The sequence below is a fragment of the Pistacia vera genome, unplaced genomic scaffold, assembly GCF_008641045.1.
Source record: "Pistacia vera cultivar Batoury unplaced genomic scaffold, PisVer_v2 Contig267, whole genome shotgun sequence".
NCBI classification, from domain to species: Eukaryota; Viridiplantae; Streptophyta; class Magnoliopsida; order Sapindales; family Anacardiaceae; genus Pistacia; species Pistacia vera.
The window spans coordinates 305526-322389 of NW_022196076.1; the positions used below are offsets into that span (position 1 = coordinate 305526).

At 36.5% G+C, this 16864-nt stretch overlaps 4 protein-coding genes across 4 annotated transcripts; 3 read left to right on the forward strand and 1 right to left on the reverse strand.

The window, feature by feature from the left end:
• Position 1: 1 nt before the first annotated feature.
• Positions 2 to 2431, forward strand: LOC116133252 (G-type lectin S-receptor-like serine/threonine-protein kinase LECRK3). The gene has a single exon (XM_031418959.1). The coding sequence runs from the start codon at positions 2 to 4 to the stop codon at positions 2429 to 2431; it is 2430 nt and encodes an 809-aa protein (XP_031274819.1).
• A 2892-nt stretch (positions 2432 to 5323) lies between these two features.
• Positions 5324 to 8400, forward strand: LOC116133229 (myb family transcription factor PHL5-like). Its single transcript, XM_031418924.1, has 7 exons — positions 5324 to 6060; positions 6159 to 6342; positions 6424 to 6500; positions 6618 to 6657; positions 7533 to 7593; positions 7783 to 7852; positions 7953 to 8400. The coding sequence occupies exons 1-7, from the start codon at positions 5533 to 5535 to the stop codon at positions 8073 to 8075; spliced, it is 1083 nt and encodes a 360-aa protein (XP_031274784.1). The 5' UTR covers positions 5324 to 5532; the 3' UTR covers positions 8076 to 8400.
• Positions 8401 to 12265: 3865 nt separating this feature from the next.
• On the forward strand, positions 12266 to 12898 carry LOC116133253 (secreted RxLR effector protein 161-like). Its single transcript, XM_031418960.1, has one exon. The coding sequence runs from the start codon at positions 12266 to 12268 to the stop codon at positions 12896 to 12898; it is 633 nt and encodes a 210-aa protein (XP_031274820.1).
• A 2131-nt stretch (positions 12899 to 15029) lies between these two features.
• LOC116133254 (protein SRG1-like) lies at positions 15030 to 16802 on the reverse strand. Its single transcript, XM_031418961.1, has 3 exons — positions 16605 to 16802; positions 15817 to 16064; positions 15030 to 15734 (listed from the first exon to the last, which is right to left on the reverse strand). The coding sequence occupies exons 1-3, from the start codon at positions 16800 to 16802 to the stop codon at positions 15392 to 15394; spliced, it is 789 nt and encodes a 262-aa protein (XP_031274821.1). The 3' UTR covers positions 15030 to 15391.
• Positions 16803 to 16864: the final 62 nt, after the last annotated feature.

Genomic DNA, 16864 nt, shown 5'->3' on the forward strand with positions numbered 1-16864 from the left:
GATGGGAAATACTTCTGTTGTTCATCATCTCACCCTATTCCTGCTGCTTGTTCTTCATTTACCTCTTTTTCCCGTAGTTGGTTCAACTGGAAATATCATTTCCTCGGGTTCCACCCTTTCCGTAGACTCTTCTCCCTTGAAATCCCCTTCAGGGAATTTTGCCTTCGGGTTTCACGACACTGACAATCAAGACCTTTTCTTGCTTGCCGTTTGGTTTGATACTTTACCAAATCGAACTATAGTCTGGTCCGCAGCTGATAATGAGACGTCAATAACAGTAACAAGAGGGTCTCAACTCAAGCTGACTAATGATGGTGAACTTGTGCTCTATGACCATCAAGGTAAGGAGTTATGGAAAAATTTTCAAGGCAGTAGTGCATCTAAGGGCCACGAGGCTGCTATTCTGGATGACGGAAACTTTGTGCTTCGAGATGAAAATTCTAATACCATATGGGAGAGCTTCAAACATCCTACAGATACAATCTTGCCTGGACAGATTCTTGATATGCCTACTTTTCTCAAATCTCGTCTCTCGCCACAGAATTATTCTTATGGGCGGTTCCAGCTCCCTCTCCAGGCTGATGGCAATCTTGTGCTATATACTGTATCTATGCCATCTGAAAACGTTCAAGAGGCTTATTGGGCCAGCATCACATTTGGCCACACATCTAAATTGATCTTTAACGAGTCTGGATATATTTACATCGAAGAAGGGACCAAAAAGATCTTCAACCTAACAAAAGTAGCCCCAGGTCCGAAGGAAGAATTCTTCCGCTTGGCTAGGATTGATTATGATGGAGTGTTCAGGCAATACAAACATCCCAAGGATGAAAGTAAAGCATGCGACTTTACTTGGAAAGAGGTAGAGAGCATTCCCCAGGATATTTGCCTTGTCATTACAGGTGAGATTGGCAGTGGGGCTTGTGGTTACAACAGTTATTGTGCGCGCACAAACGAGAAGATGGAATGTTTATGCCCGGAGGGATATTCCTATATTGACCCAAATGCCACAGGCCAAGGGTGTAGACCAAGTTTTTCGCTGCCCAGCTGCGTGGCTGACGGCTGGGAAGTAGATACCGAAAATGTAGATTTTAAAGAATACAGCTTCACTGATTGGCCATTATCAGATTATGATGTTCAGATTGGAGATGAAGTAGACATGCAGATGTGTAAAGATCTATGTCGTAAAGATTGCTTTTGTGCTGCTGCTATTTTTAATGGGAACACTTGTTGGAAGAAGAAATATCCTCTGTCAAATGGAAGAAGACACCCAAGTGTGAATAGAACAGCTCTCATCAAGGTACCGAAAACTGATGTGTCCAACCGCTTGGGTAAAAAAGACCAAAATTCAGCTAATATCATTGTTGTTTCAGCCTTACTTGGAAGCTCTGTGTTTCTCAATATCCTTCTTCTATTAGCTTTTATTTTGTCTGTTTACTATTCATATCATAAAAAGCTGCTTTTGCAATCAGTTTCAAGTTTGTCATCAACAAATGTCAGAAGCTATACATACAAGGAGCTGGAAGAAGCAACAGGAGGCTTCAAGCAAACATTGGGTAGAGGTGCTTTTGGAACGGTTTATAAAGGGGTCTTAGCATCACAACCTAAGAGATTTATTGCAGTCAAGAAATTAGATAAGATGGAACACGAAGGGGAAAAAGAATTCAAAACGGAGGTGAGTGTGATTGGTCAGACTCACCACAAAAATTTAGTCTGTTTGCTTGGGTTCTGTGATGAAGGAGAGCACAGGCTTTTGGTATACGAGTATATGGGTAATGGGTCTCTGGCAAGCTTTCTGTTTGGAATATCCAGGCCTAATTGGAACCAAAGAGTACAAATTGCTTTTGGCATTGCAAGAGGCTTAATGTATTTGCATGAAGAGTGTAGCACTCAGATCATCCACTGTGATATAAAGCCTCAGAACATACTCTTGGATGAGTACTTTACGCCTAGGATTTCTGATTTCGGATTAGCGAAACTTTTGTTGGCAGAGCAAACTCGAGCAGCTTACACAGGCATAAGAGGAACAGTGGGGTACTTTGCTCCAGAATGGTTTAGGAGAGCCTCAATAACTGTTAAAGTTGATGTGTATAGTTTTGGTGTGATGTTACTGGAGATCATTTGTTGCAAATCAAGTGTTGAATTTGCTATGAGAAATGAAGAGGAAGCACTCATGGATTGGGTTTATAATTGCTACAAAAGAAGAAAGCTCGATAAATTGGCAGAAAATGATGAAGAAGCAAAGAATGATTTGAAGAGATTAGAGAGGTTTGTGATGGTATCACTTTGGTGCATTCAAGAGGATGCTTCACTAAGACCTACAATGAAAAAAGTTACACAAATGCTTGAGGGAGTCATTGAAGTTTCTGTGCCACCATGCCCTTGGAATTACGGTTCAAATTCAACTAATATACAGATTTCAATGCAATGAATATGCACTCTGTTGGTATTTCTTCATTTATCTTTTACTACGTAATTTTTTTTTTTAAGAAATATCTCTTACGAGCCACAATGTTAAGGGGCTGTTTCTCTAATGTTATAGAACATATTCATTATAAGATCACAATTGTATTAAGCCTGGAATAGGATTGGGCATAGCTTGAGCTTGTATTATATCCGCTCTGCCTTTAGTTTCTTTATACTACCAGCATTCACCTGTTGTTACAAATCAGATTGCCGCTTAATTTTCAGAGCCAAATATGCTTGCCCGGCTGACACTAATGAAAACGAACAAATATTAATGGCACCCCACAAGAAACATAATTTAAGTTAATTATTAGATAAATCCAGTGTGAAACCGTATGTTTAATGTAATATATATACTAAAATTATACAACAAAATAAGCAGAGAAAGTGTGGTGCCTGGAAATTTGTGCATAAGAAATTGAATAAAAAAGAAAGGAATCTAACAGTTATATTAAACGTTGGAGGAAAAGGAAATGGATAAAAAATAAAAGGGGGAAGAGGAGGGGGGCGGGGGGATTCTGGCAGTGCAGTTGAACCTCTTGGGAATCCAGAAAGTCCTCTAAATGCACCACCACTTTTTAGTGTATATATATAAACAAAGAACACATGCTTAAAAAATGTCAGTCAATGGAGCGAAGTGGGGAAATTGGTGCTCATTCTAGCTGGCCAGTGCAAAGATACTGTCACTCCTCATTTCATGTCCACCATTTTATATGTGTGGTTGACATTTGCTTAGTGATAGTTTCAGGAATTCTCAGTCTCACATAATGTGAGAAACATCAATTCTTGTTTCTTATGTTTCAATGAAAAGTGATCCTTTTATTACAATTTTATCAGTATCCAAAAGATTGTAATATATATATATATATATATATATACATGGAATGATGAAACTTAATTCTTAAGAGTTAAATTTTTCAACAAACGAGTGGCCACATAATTAGTCTCACTGAATTAGTGGACAAAAGAAGCAACTTAGTAGGCATGAATCACTCATCTAAATTGCTTATTAAATTAAACCATTACTAACTATTTGCTTGTCATGACTGGCCAACAAGGTCATTTGATCAGTCAGAGGTAGGGGTGTAAACGAGCCGAGTATCACCCTAAACGAGCCTGGCTCGATTAAGCATTAGACGAGTTCGAGTTGAGTCACAAGTCAACCAAGTTGAGAAAATTTGGCTCATGACTCGGCTCGTTTATAAACGAGCCGGCTCGTGACTCAACTCGTTTATAAACGAGCCAGCTTGTGACTCGGCTCATTTAACGCGAGCTCGAATTGACTCGATTACGGCTCGTTTGGGCCTTTTTTAATATAACCTGTAGATCTTGTTTTACACAAATCAGATCAAATTTTTAATAAATTTGCATCTAAATCAACATAATCACATCCAAATCAACATAAATAACGTATTACACAACAAATTATACAATCTAAGAAAAAAAAAAAAAAAACACAAATGTCCATCAAAATACATCAAAATTATCATCAAAACGGCATAGAACTCAAACTTTTGGAAGTTGAATCTCCAATGGTTCCTGTGTTTGTGGGTGGCTTGGTGTGATAATCAGGAAATTGTTTTTGGGGTTTCTTGTTTTAGGGTTCTTGATTTGGGAGAGAATGAATTTACGCAATTTGATTTTGGGTTAATTGGGATTATTTGGTTAAGGGTTAATTTGTAATTTTTTAAACCTTTTAGTCTTTTACATGTCAAATTACAAGAAAAACCAAAACCTTGTATTATGCACAGAAAAACCCTAAACGAGCCATTATTGGCTCGCGAGCCGAGTCGGGGTAGACTCGAACTCGGCTCGATAACGTACTTCGAGCCGGCTCGACTCGATTATAATCAAGCTGAGTTTGAGTATTTAACGAGTCGAGCCGAGCCAACTCGAGAGCGGCTCGGCTCGACTGACAGCCCTAGCCAGAGGCAAGGATCCAATGAGGTCAAGGCCAAAATTGGCCTTTCAAGAAAGAATGCTTTGGTCTCTTCGAACACCGAAGGGTCAATTTAGATGTGTCCATCTAAATGGAACCAAAAGAACCCCTTTTGTTTATTAATGTATATCTTGATACAGAGAGTACTTGTCTTTGTCATGTAAGAATTATTTTAAAAGTATTGAATGTTTTGTTTATTATCCTCCGTGAAGTTAAACAATTTGCTAAGGCATTTTGGCAGTATCAAGTGCTCCTTGTTCTGATATCTGTCATGCATTGTCACGTTCTTTTAGCCGCGTACGCAATTGTTGTATTCAATAATACAATGCTTAGCTCCATAGAACTTGTACTATTGCATATATAAGAATTCTTAGGTGTTGATATTTCCATGTTTGTTATGAAAAATAAATTTTACAGTCCCAGGTCGTGGAATTAGTTCAAGATACGCCAAACGGGTATTGATCCTCAACGCAAGTTTGGCTGAGTTTTTTTTTTTTTTTTAATCAACCTTGATTAATCAAGATCGCTATTTAAGAAAAATGCAAACGAGTTCGCAGAAGAGTGGGACTATGTATATAAACCAAAACTTCCCAAAAATGTAAAAGAGACGTGGAGTGTGCAGCTTGAGAACATTTTCAGTACCCTATAATGGCCAGTCTTCAACTGTTAATTCATTGAGATTCATTCTATAAGTAACAAGTTTAAGTCTTGAAGATTTATCCAAGTAAATAATATGAGACTTGTCAAAGTTGCATATTTACTTCGGAAATAATTATTTTTTAGTGTTTGAAACTTTGGATGTATCAAAAGCAAACAAGATAATTGGTCCTTCCTATCTGACTTGGAATGATCAAATAGGATCATGGATTGATGTCGACATTATGTTGAAGCTTTCCACACATTAGATATTTCCTGTAAGTTTATGTGTTCATGCCGTTGCTTATTGTTCCTCTTCTCTTTCCTGATTTTCTTTCTTGTTACAACCTCATCCCCAAGCAAGAACCAAGACAAAAGTTAGTGCTATCCTGGTGTTTAATTAATCATCGGCACTGAAAGTATAACATCTTGTTGCAGGATAAAAGAATAGTTTCTTCTTGTGGTGGTGGAAGGTTTTTTGTTTAGTACAAATGAACACTCAAAAGAGAAAGGCTCACGGGCAGAATTATGGATCTTATCTGCAGCCTCGGAACACGGGACTTGTGTTCCAGTCTCAGTTATCAGAGGTGGTGGGAAGTTCAACCAAGCTGAATCCAGGGACTTCTAACACATCAGGCATCCTTTCTAGCAAATTTTCATCACCTGTTTCATTATTGTATGCAACAGATGAGAAGTGCAATGGATATTCACAAGGGCATTCAGACATTGATGGCTTACCTACATGTTCTCAAGTGTCAAGAGATCAATTTTCAACTGTTCCATTGTCTAGATCTTTTAACCAAGATTCAAAAGAGTTTGACAATTTTGATCTTCAATCACTGGTTAAATTTCACCTCCAAAACAATCAGAATTCCCATTTCTGTGAAAAGATCCATCAAAACTCTTATGGAAACTTAGCAGGAAGTGGTGTTATCCCATACATGCACAAGTCAACGGAAGAAGTCTCCCTGAAACAAAGGCGAACATATGTTAGTATAAGCAACCCGCAAAATCAGGAAGTGAGTTCAAATAAATTTTCTTTTAATCATTTTTGTTTTATACAGGTGATAATAACATTGTGCCTAATATGTAGACAAATTCATACTCTTGCTTTCAGATTGGCTATCAATCATTCAACAGCCAGCTTCTGAAACCACGCTCTTCATATGGCACAAGCTCCAGTACTCATAGTAATCTTGTTCCAGCAGGAGCAAGAATCACAAATAAAGCACGAATAAGATGGACTCAAGATCTTCACAGTCGATTTGTTCGGTGTGTAGAATGGCTTGGAGGTGCTGAAAGTAAGTGCTGCAGAATATTGTGAACGAACGAGATATTTTTTAATCAATAACCTTTTCTTTGTTTACTCTCTGCATTTGCAGAGGCTACTCCTAAAGGGATCCTTAAGTTGATAGACACTGATGGATTGACTATCTTTCATGTAAAGAGTCACTTGCAGGTTAGATGTTCATTACTGCTAAAATATTGATGTTGTACGGAGACAGATCCTCATCTTCTGGAATTTTCATTGGAAACCTTTCTTTCGTTTTTTTTTTTTTTTTTTTTTTGCCCCCAGAAATATCGAACTGCAAGGCACATTCCGGAATCAACTGAAGGTATATTCTTTTCTTATCCCTGACGTGGATCTTAAAATAATTACTATCCCTTGTTTGCTTCTTCTCATAATGCGAAAAAACCCTTGAAGACATAGCAATGCTAAAGGTTTATGGATTTTGAAGTTCTTGCTTGTTGTTTTGCGTAGCATAAGGATAATATTGCAGGCAAAGATAATAATTATAACCTTACACAATACACTAGCCATAAAATTATTCATAAAGAATACAAAGCATTGTCCCCTTTCTGATTAGTTCTAGAGAGCACCCAGCTAAGGCCTATTCAACAATAGATTCTTAAGCTTTCTTATCCTTTCACATAAATTAATTAAGAATTTAATTAGTGAACTTAAGTGTTGAAAAATGCTTTTTCCCTATGACATTATGTACAATGGCATATGGAGATGTTACATAAGAAAAGAAAAAAGTTAATTGTTTTGGGGATATGGATACAAAATCGAGAAATATTTTACAAAATGTTAGACCGAGACTCGGATTTATCTTCTACCCAAGTCTTTTTATTGGGATTCAAGGTACCTCCCTCCAACTTTAACTTTGGATATCATTCTTTCATTTGAGTCAGGAGTACCACTTTGAACTACTAGAGGAGGTGGATAAGGGATATTTCATAGTACAGACTGGTACATATATAAATGACTCAATTGTCTTTTTGACTGATTTTTCTGTGTTGTACCTCCTTTTCTATTCTAATTCTTCTTGACTACTAACTATTCTTGTAATTTTCTTTTCCTTTTTCTTTTTCCCTTTAATTCGGTGCTTCCACCTGAGAAATACTTCATCACTTGCATCTTATATTTTACTTAACAATTGGATTTTATGTGTTATACATATGTGTACATTTTGCTTTTCATTTGCAGGAAAATCAAAGAATGAGAGGACAAACGATATCAATGCAATGGCACGCTTTGACCCTAAGACGTAAGCTTTCAATAATCTTACATTCTAACTTATCTTCATCCTTGAATGGTCTTGTTCGTTCTTCAAGCCAAGATGTTAGATTAAAACATACCTTGATTTGAAGAAGGAAGAAAGAGAGAAAGAGAGATCGTATACATACTTTCTTTTTAGCTATTCACATCTTATTGATCCATGATCCTCAATCAACAGAGCCATACAACTTGTAGAAACGTTGAGACTGCAACTAGATGTCCAGAAGCGCCTAAATGAACAATTGGAGGTGCTCTTTTTTAGCCAAAATTATTCAAAGAGTTGATATATGTACATTTCATTTACATACAATATATATACAACATTTCTGTTTCACTTCCCTGGTTTAGGTCCAAGGAAATCTACAATTGCAGATTGAAGAACAAGGAAGGCAGCTCAAAGAGATGCTAGATCAGCAACTAAATACAAACAGTTCTCTTTTTGACACTCACAACGCAGACATCAGAAGATAATCCTCCAAATGAACTAGAAAGATATGTGTCTTTGATATGGAAGATTTCAAGGATATCCACACACTTCTAAAACAGTATGTTAAAAATCTTGCCAATGTAGATCATTCTATTGCTGCATTCGTGGGAGGTGAGAAGCCTTCCCTAACATACTTGTTTCAGACAATAAAGTCTATCAACAAATTTCATTCATCAAAGAGACAAAGAACGAATAAAACAATTATGCTCCTAGCAGTTCATATGTTTTGTTTCTTTAGTGTATTATCTCTAGTTGGCACTTGAGAATTGAACTTGGGAAACACTCCTAAGAAGTCCCTTGTTCCAGCAAAGCAAAAAATCATAACAATGCATTTTTTTTTTTTCTCTTAAATCACAACTGATTTTTACCTAAAGCGTTATGGGTTTGGAGAATGATTGAAAAAACAACCAGGTTTCATATTTTAGAATTTTTCAAATAATTTGGTCAGCTCTCTGGCTAGCACAATCATGGGATATGCATTTGGAAGCAGTTTATGGACAAATTTGCAATCCATATGCACATTACATTTATTCAACTGATTTGAATCCTCTCCTGATTCTATTTTTCTTAATATTCCAATTCTCTATCGTGAGAAATTATATTTTCAGCATATCAACGAACGTAACGTCAAGCCTCATCCGATTGAAAAAGTTGTACATATACTCTCTTGTATAGAGGTGGATTACTCGAGATGGTAAACTCTTTGGCAGCTCCAATATTGAAAGATGAGTTAGGATAACAGAATGTAACAATTAACTCTCTCCTTCTATCTATTCACAACCGCTCCATGATCTTTTGCTTTGTAAATCCCGTTGCTCATAATCTGCACATTTCACCAAACACATTAACAACTAAACGCTAAACAAAGCTCCGTATGTGTGACTTCTTCTGACTAAAATGTTACATGAGTCTGTGATGTGGCCAAAGTTTACCACAATAGGACCATCATTAGATAAAACAGTGATTCATTGTCCATCTTTCAAAGCCTGTATGTCACATTCCACATTTCCACATCGTCTAGTGAATAAGTTTAGGATTCAGTTTATAAGGTTTGACTCCACCAAACCAAGTAGACGTATTTTGGGTGAAGAATGCTTCCATGAAGCCTAAAAATAAGCCCGTGTTAGCCTAATCCCAAATTGGACAAATCCTGCTCTACTTGGTTTGACCCAGGATCTAAGGTTGTAAGCAAGAGAGTGATCCCACTCAAGCAAGTATCCTCACTTCATATGTTCCTTCTTGGTGTAAGCCCTGGAGATTCAGTCTCAACTTCAAGTGGAATAAGTCTCTAATGGTTCCCTGTAATAAACAAATCTTCCTAAGTCTCTAATGGTTCTCTATGATAAAGAAAATTTCCCAAATTTAATTAATACGGACTAAGACAAGAATTTCAAAGAGTTTATAGAGACGTGAAGTGTGCAATTGTACATTCATGCTTGAGAACACCAAAAAATGTACAGAGACATAAAGTCTGTAGTTATTCATTCATTCTTGTGTTGGTTTACAAGCTGGAAAATACAAAGGAAAGAACGCAAGGATATTCTCGGAGACAAGTTTTCCAGAGAATGTCTGCCAAGTGTTTTTTTTGTTTTAATTGTCTTGTCTTATCTTGTATGCTTTTCATTAATCATAAACAAAGCTTATATATAAGCTGATTACATCATCATATACATCACAAACATGCTAACTCTACTAAGCATTAAATGCTAACCTAAATTTGTAGAGATATTTACAAGATATTATCACAGAGTCATACATTCTTACTTAATACAAAAATATGTCAAACTTAACATTCCTAAAAGTCAACTAAACCACTCCTGATAGTTGACGAACTCTTACACCTTCTAGATCGACTCTGAATTGTCAACCTTTTTTATGTTGCATAATGCTTCTAATCGCATGCACTTTTGGTCGCATAGATTCTTGCTTCCATTACTTCCAGGTTGCATTATCTTCTGGTCGCTACTTCCAAATCGCATGCCCTTTAGGTTACATGCTCTTTAGATCGTTACCGATCACGTCATCCTACAACTCCCATCCATCTTATCTTGCACATTTAATCGCAAGCTTCAGATTAGGGCAAGCCTTCAGATTGCATTCTCATGTTTCCAGCAAGATATCACTTGCTTAAACACTCCTCCTTGATATTTTTGCTGGAAACACCAAGTCTAAATCTGAACTCTTCAAACTTGGCTTTGCATAAAGTCTTAGTAAAAATATCTACTACTTGTTCTTCAAATTGACAATGAACGATCTTCACTTCTTTGTTTTACTCGGCTTCTCGAACAACATGATACTTGATCTTTATATGTTTTGATTGGCCATGAAACATCAGGTTCTTGGCCATTGCAATAACATATTGGTTGTCATAGAAGATCGTTGTTGGCTCACATCATTCTAGCTTCATATCCTTAAGGATCTTCCTTAGCCAGATCGCCTGATTCACTGTTATTGTTGTAGTGATGTATTCTGCCTTCGCAGTTAATTGAGCCATTGTCTTTTGCGTCTTAGACAACTAACTAAACACTCATTTGTTTAAGAAAAACACATACCCTAATGTTCTTTTCATATCTTCAACTGATCCTACCCCAGTTGCTATTAGTATCACTTACCAAGTTGAAGTATTCAAATGCTCTTTAACATATCCCGAGGTCTACACTTCCTTTGATATATTTGAGCACCCTTTTGGCTACTCTCAAGTGATGTAAGCAACCTATCAAGCTCTATATTTTCTTTCATTGACCTTGCGACCTCCATCTTCTTTACATAACTTTTCATTTTGTACCAGTAGAGTGCTCACTGGATTAAAACTCTTCATGCTAAACTTCTTCAAGATCTCATTTGCATATTTTCTTTGGCAGAGAAATATGCCATTTGGAGATTGGTGTATCTCTATCCCAAGGAAATAGGTTATTTCTCCCAAATTTGTCATCTCGAACTCCTTATGCATTGCTCTCTTGAATTGGTCCACTCGATTAATATTGTTTCTAGTTACTAGTAAGTCATCGACATATAAGGAGACTATAATGAGATCGATTGCTATCTGACTTCTTCACATAGAGATTGTGTTCGTTAAGGCTTCTTGTATAACCAAGCTTGCATAAATATTCATTAATTCAGCTATACCAAGGTCGAGAAGCATGCTTCAAACCATACAAAGCCTTCTTCAGAAGATAGACTTTGTCTTCGCCCCCTTTATCTGTAGAGCCTTCTGGTCGCTCCACATAAATTTCTTTGTCCAAGTAGTCATTTAAGAAGGCTAACTTGACATCTAACTGGTATATCTTTCATTTGAATTGAGTTGCTAACGCGATGAAGATCTGATTGTGACATGTCTCATAACTGGAGTCAACGCATCCGAAAAGTCTACTCCATATTGTTGAGTGTAGCCCTTGGCTACTAATCAAGCTTTGTATTTGTTGATTGATCCATCAGGATTCAATTTTGTCTTGAAGATCCATTTAACTTAGATGACCTTTCGATCTAATGGTCGATCAGCCAACTTCTAGGTTTTCATTTTTCTCAATCATATTCAGCTCCTCCTTCATCGTAACTCTCCATTCTTTTGACTTCTCAACTTCAGTATAGCTCGTAGGCTCCAATATGACTATATTGCACCTCTCATATACTTTAGCTAGAGGCCTGGTCCTTCTAACTGATAGCTCTTCATCAATATCTAAATCTTCTTTAGCTTAATTAAAGTCGTTAGCGACCTCTCTCTGCTGAGGCCTTGTTTCTTCTTCGACCCTTTTTTCTTTTCAATTCCAAACTAACATCTCATCAACTCTGACATCTCTTTAGATCAGAATCTTGTTCATGTTTGGATTGAAGACTCTATAGGCCTTTGATTGGCTACTAGAGAATACAAAGGCAAAAACGCAAGGATATTCTCATAGATAAGTTTTTCAGAGAATGTTTGCTAAGTGTTTTTCGTTTCAATTGTCTTGTCTTGTCTGCTTTTCATTAATCATAAAAAAAAGCTTATATTTAAGTTGATTACATCATCATATAAATCACAGACATGCTAACTTTGCTAAGCATTAAATGCTAACCTAATCTACAAAGATATTTACAAGAGATTATCACAAAGCCATACATTCTTACTTAACACAAAATCTGTTAGACTTAACACCCCTAAAAGTCAGGTCACAAAGCTAATGCAATCTTTTCAATCATGTATGTCATGATTAGCACAAGACCTGAGCTCTCTTTTGCAATCTCCCTCCTAAGTATATTCATGTCAAACCCTGGTTTTGAACATTGGCTTGCCCTTAAAAGGCTGCTTAGGTACATTAATAGCTCCTTGAATGTTGGTTTGGAATATTGTAAAAGATATGACTCACTTGATCTTGTAGGCTTTGTAGATTCTGATTTTGCAGGTGACAAAAATACAAAGAAGTCAACCACAACATACTTCTTTACTTTGGGAGGAAATTGTGTGAGTTGGAAGTCTCAGCTTCAACCAATTGTTGCTCTATCCTCAACTGAGGTTGAGTATGTGACTGTGGCTGACATCTTCAAAGAGGCTTTATGGCTTCAAGGGTTGTTAACAAAGGTTGAGCTACTTGATAGGGCAGTCACTATCTATTCAGACAAACAAAGTGTCATACATTTGAGCAAAAATCTAGTCTACCACGAAAGGACCGAGCATGTAGATGTGAGATATCATTTTGTGAGAGATCTTGTGGATAAATGTGTGATCAATCTGAAAAAGGTGGCAACAGAAGACAATCCTGCAGATATGGGAACAAAAGTGGTCACCCCAACTAAGTTCAAGCACTGCTTGAACCTGCTGCATGTCAAGTGACCATCAGCAACAGAGCTGTGAAGAGTTACTTGTGGGTAAGCTGCACTAGTGAGTTTTTGTTGGAACTTATGGTGTTTTAAAGCTTCAAGGTGGAGATTGTTGAGTGAAGCTTTAAAACAAATCTACCTATACACTGCCATTTTGAAGACCATTCAAGTATTGCCTTTGATTTCAGTCTGATCTAACGATCCTTTGTAGTCCAGCAAGTCAAACTATAAAATAAGAGAAGATTGACAGATTTGAACAGTGTACTTCATTCCTCTTTCGCAATAACATTGCTCTGCTAGGGTTCTTCATTTGGGTTTTCTCAAAACTTGTAATCGAGTCACAATCTTTGTAATTGTGGGTAGAAGAATAGGGTTTTTTCGGGGTAGAGAGGCTAGGTTTAGTTTCTCTCTAGGATTTACGATTACGGGTTGATTTGAGGGACTATTGTGAGTGAGAAATTCAGATATCAAGTGAGTTAGTTTGTAATCTTGTACATTCTTGATCCTTACAGTGCAACGAGCCCCAAATTACTTGGAGCTCAATGTGAATGTAGCTTATTCTATTGGAATAAGTAAATCACGGTAAAAATCTTTGTGTTTTGCATAGTATAAGAATAATGCAGGCACAAACAATAATTAATAACTTAACTCAATAGACTCAATCTCTTTAAATGATTTATGAGTTAGTAATATATCAAATTTCTGAGACTATCTCCTTCTCTTTTCTTGTGCTTCTTGACCACTAATCTTATCTTGTAATTTGCTTTCACCTTTAATTTGGTGGTTCCACCTGATAACTACATCATTTGTATCTAATATTTTACTTATATAACAATTGCATTTTATGCTTTTATATGAGTGCAGGAAAATCAAAGAATGAGAAGACAACTGATATGCATGCAATGGCACATTTTGACCTTTTTCCGAAGATGAACGCTTTCAATAATCTTACATTCTCCCTTATCTTGTTCTCTATTCAAACCAAGATGTTTGATCAAATCATATCTTGACTTCAAGAAGGAAGATATATATTAACAGAAAGATTTTATGCACAGTTTTTTGTTAGTCATTCAAATGCTTGCAAACATCTAACAAGTCTATCCTTTTGCTGATCCATGATCCTCAATCAACAGAGGCATACAACTTGCAGAAACATTGAAACTACAACTAGATGTCCAGAAGCTCCTAAATGAACAATTGGAGGTACTTTTTTTCCATTGTTCGCCAAAATTATTTAAAGAATTGATATATACCATTTATATACTATATATAACCTCTATGTTTCACTTCTCTGGTTTAGGTCCAAAGAAATCTACAATTGCAGATTGAAGAACAAGGAAGGCAGCTCAAAGAGATGCTAAACTAGCAACTAAATGCAAACAAGTCTCTTATTGGTATTCATCGCAGCTTTGATATTGAAGGATAATCCTCCAAATTAACTTAAAGATATGTGCCTTTGATATGGCAGATTTCAATGATACCCACAGCACTTCCAAAATAGTATATCATAAATATTGCCAGTGTACATCATTCTGTCGCCGGATTTATGGGAAGGGGGATTCAGACAATAAGGTTCTTCAACAAATTTAATTTTTCTAAGAGACAAAGAGTAATGAAATAATTAGGTCCAAGCATACAGTTACATATGTTTTGTTTCTTTAGTGTATATTTTCACTTTTAAAAGCAGATCAGTATTGCAGGTTTGTATTTTGAGTATGTTTTAAGAAAATAGCGATTAAATCAAAGAGATGAAATTTTTATCTCCAGTTAGCACTTGAGAATTGACTTGGGAAACATTCCTGAGAAGTCCCTTGTTCCAATAATTTAAGTACTCTATTAGCAAATACCTGATCATCAGCATTGAATATGCCCTTTTTACTGCTACTTTCAATCAAAGCAAATATCACACAACGCATTTTTTTTCTTAAATCACGACTGGTCTTCTTCTAAAGCGTTATGGTTTCAGAGAATCATTGAGTTAACAACCAGGTTTCAATTTCATAATTAATTTAGAATTTATCAATTAACTTGGTCAGCCCTCTGGCTCGCCCAATCATGGCATATGCATTTGGAAGCAGGTTCTGGACAAATTTGCAATCAACAGAACGTTTATTTAACTCATTTGGATGCTCTCCTTATTTTATTTTTCCTAAAATTCCAATTGAAACCAACTCAGAGGATAGATCTCTATCAAAATTATATTTTGAGCACATCAATGAAAGAAACATCGAGCCTCCGATTGAAAAAGTTGTGCATATACTCTGCAAAAGCGAGGGTTTTGTATAGGGGTGGATCTCCTGAGATGGTAAGCTCTTTGGCAGGTCCAATATTGAAAGATGTGTTAGGATAACAGAATATAACAATTGACTGTCTCTCCTTTAATCTGTTCACAACCGCTCTATGATCTGGTGCTTTGTAAATGCCGTTGCTCATAATTGCACATTTCACCAAACAGATTATCAATCAAACGCTCAACAAACCTGTATGATCTGTGTGACTTCTCAGGTTAAATGTTACATACCTCTGTGATGTGGCCTAGGTTTACCACAATAGCACCATGTTTAGGTAAAACAGTGACCCATTGTCCATCTTTCAGAGCCTGTAATCTTGGCATGTCACCGCACTCAAGCAAGAGAGTTATTCCACTGATATCAGCATGTGGCAAAATGCCAATCACTAGCTCAGATTCAGGACAAGGAGGGTACAGATTCATCCTCACTTCATATGTTCCTTCTTGGTTAGCCCTGGAGATTTCTTCATGAGTCTCAATTTCAAGTGCCATAGCTATGAACGTTGCTAAAGAAATCGCCACTTTCCTCATATCTTCAGAATAAGTCTCTAATGTTTCTCTATAATATACAAAACTAGTTTGTTATCTGTGAGCTCAACAAAAGAACAGTTACTGTAATGTAGTAAAGATAGTGTAAAGACCTGAATTTCTGGGGTTTTTGAGGCCATAAATTCTGGTTTCTGATTGAAGGGGGAAGAGTTTTGAGGAAGAGCATATCATTCCACTCTAGCTTTTGTTGTGGTGAAGTAACAAAAGCTTGGCCATAACCTTCAAGGCTTCCTGGTTTCTGTGCCCATCGTTTCTTTTCTTGTAAAGGAAGAGCAAAGAATTCTTGAGCTTGCTCCTTCATGTTTCTCAGCAGTTCATCAGAAACTTCTTGGTTTATCAACTGCACAATCATATGGAAGTACTAAGTAATAACCAAAGCATTAAACATTTAATATTTTAATCAATCTTTAGATCATAATCTCTCAATTCATTAGCCGAAAAGATAATAATGGTATTAACAAATCATCTGTTAAACATTAATAATGTTGCACTGCTCTAATTTAAAATTGTTATATCATGATCTTAGCCATTATATATAGTGAAATTCTGATTTTGTGGTCATCCGGGTACTTTTTGATGAATGTATATATCAATCAGATTAGGTTGCGGTTAAGATACGGTGGTTGGAGATCCACCTTTCAACTTTTTTGTACTTTGCTGCTGTTGCACTTCTAAAGTTAATTAAATATGGTCAATTGGGATTCTGTTACTGCAAAGGAATCTTAATCAAAATTACTTTCATTAGCACTTTAACTAAAATTATGTGAACTGAGAGTAATAAACAATAATACATACATAGACGCAAGTGATGAAGGTGGAAACAAAGAAGTTTTTTAACTTGGGTTTAATCTGCAAATTAAGAAAACGCAGCTACCTATACAGAAGTAGTTTTGAGTGATATTGCACAAACAAGCTTGAACTGGAAAACATCCTGAACAAAATAGGAAGGAATACCTGGAAAACACCCCCGTCTTTGCATGCAGAGAGTGTAAGTTTTATAGCTCAGTCTCTCGGGAATCAGGGTTGATGAGTTTGCTCTGTATTCCAGATGGAACGTTATCACTGATGTCGATGCCATCCATATCATCTCTTATGTACCTAAGTGGCACTGCTTCACCCTCCTGAAACTGGAAGAAACCA

Excerpts from the sequence above, each read along its gene's own strand:
- LOC116133253 (XM_031418960.1), top strand. The coding sequence starts at position 12,266 with ATGTATGTCATGATTAGCACAAGACCTGAGCTCTCTTTTGCAATCTCC.
- LOC116133252 (XM_031418959.1), top strand. The coding sequence starts at position 2 with ATGGGAAATACTTCTGTTGTTCATCATCTCACCCTATTCCTGCTGCTT.
- LOC116133229 (XM_031418924.1), top strand. The coding sequence starts at position 5,533 with ATGAACACTCAAAAGAGAAAGGCTCACGGGCAGAATTATGGATCTTAT. Across the intron at positions 6,658-7,532 it reads CATTCCGGAATCAACTGAAG|GAAAATCAAAGAATGAGAGG; the intron begins GTATATTCTTTT and ends TTTCATTTGCAG. Across the intron at positions 7,853-7,952 it reads GCCTAAATGAACAATTGGAG|GTCCAAGGAAATCTACAATT; the intron begins GTGCTCTTTTTT and ends TCCCTGGTTTAG.
- LOC116133254 (XM_031418961.1), bottom strand. The coding sequence starts at position 16,802 with ATGGCATCGACATCAGTGATAACGTTCCATCTGGAATACAGAGCAAAC. Across the intron at positions 16,065-16,604 it reads TATCACTCAAAACTACTTCT|TTGATAAACCAAGAAGTTTC; the intron begins GTATAGGTAGCT and ends ATGATTGTGCAG. Across the intron at positions 15,735-15,816 it reads CAAAAACCCCAGAAATTCAG|AGAAACATTAGAGACTTATT; the intron begins GTCTTTACACTA and ends TGTATATTATAG.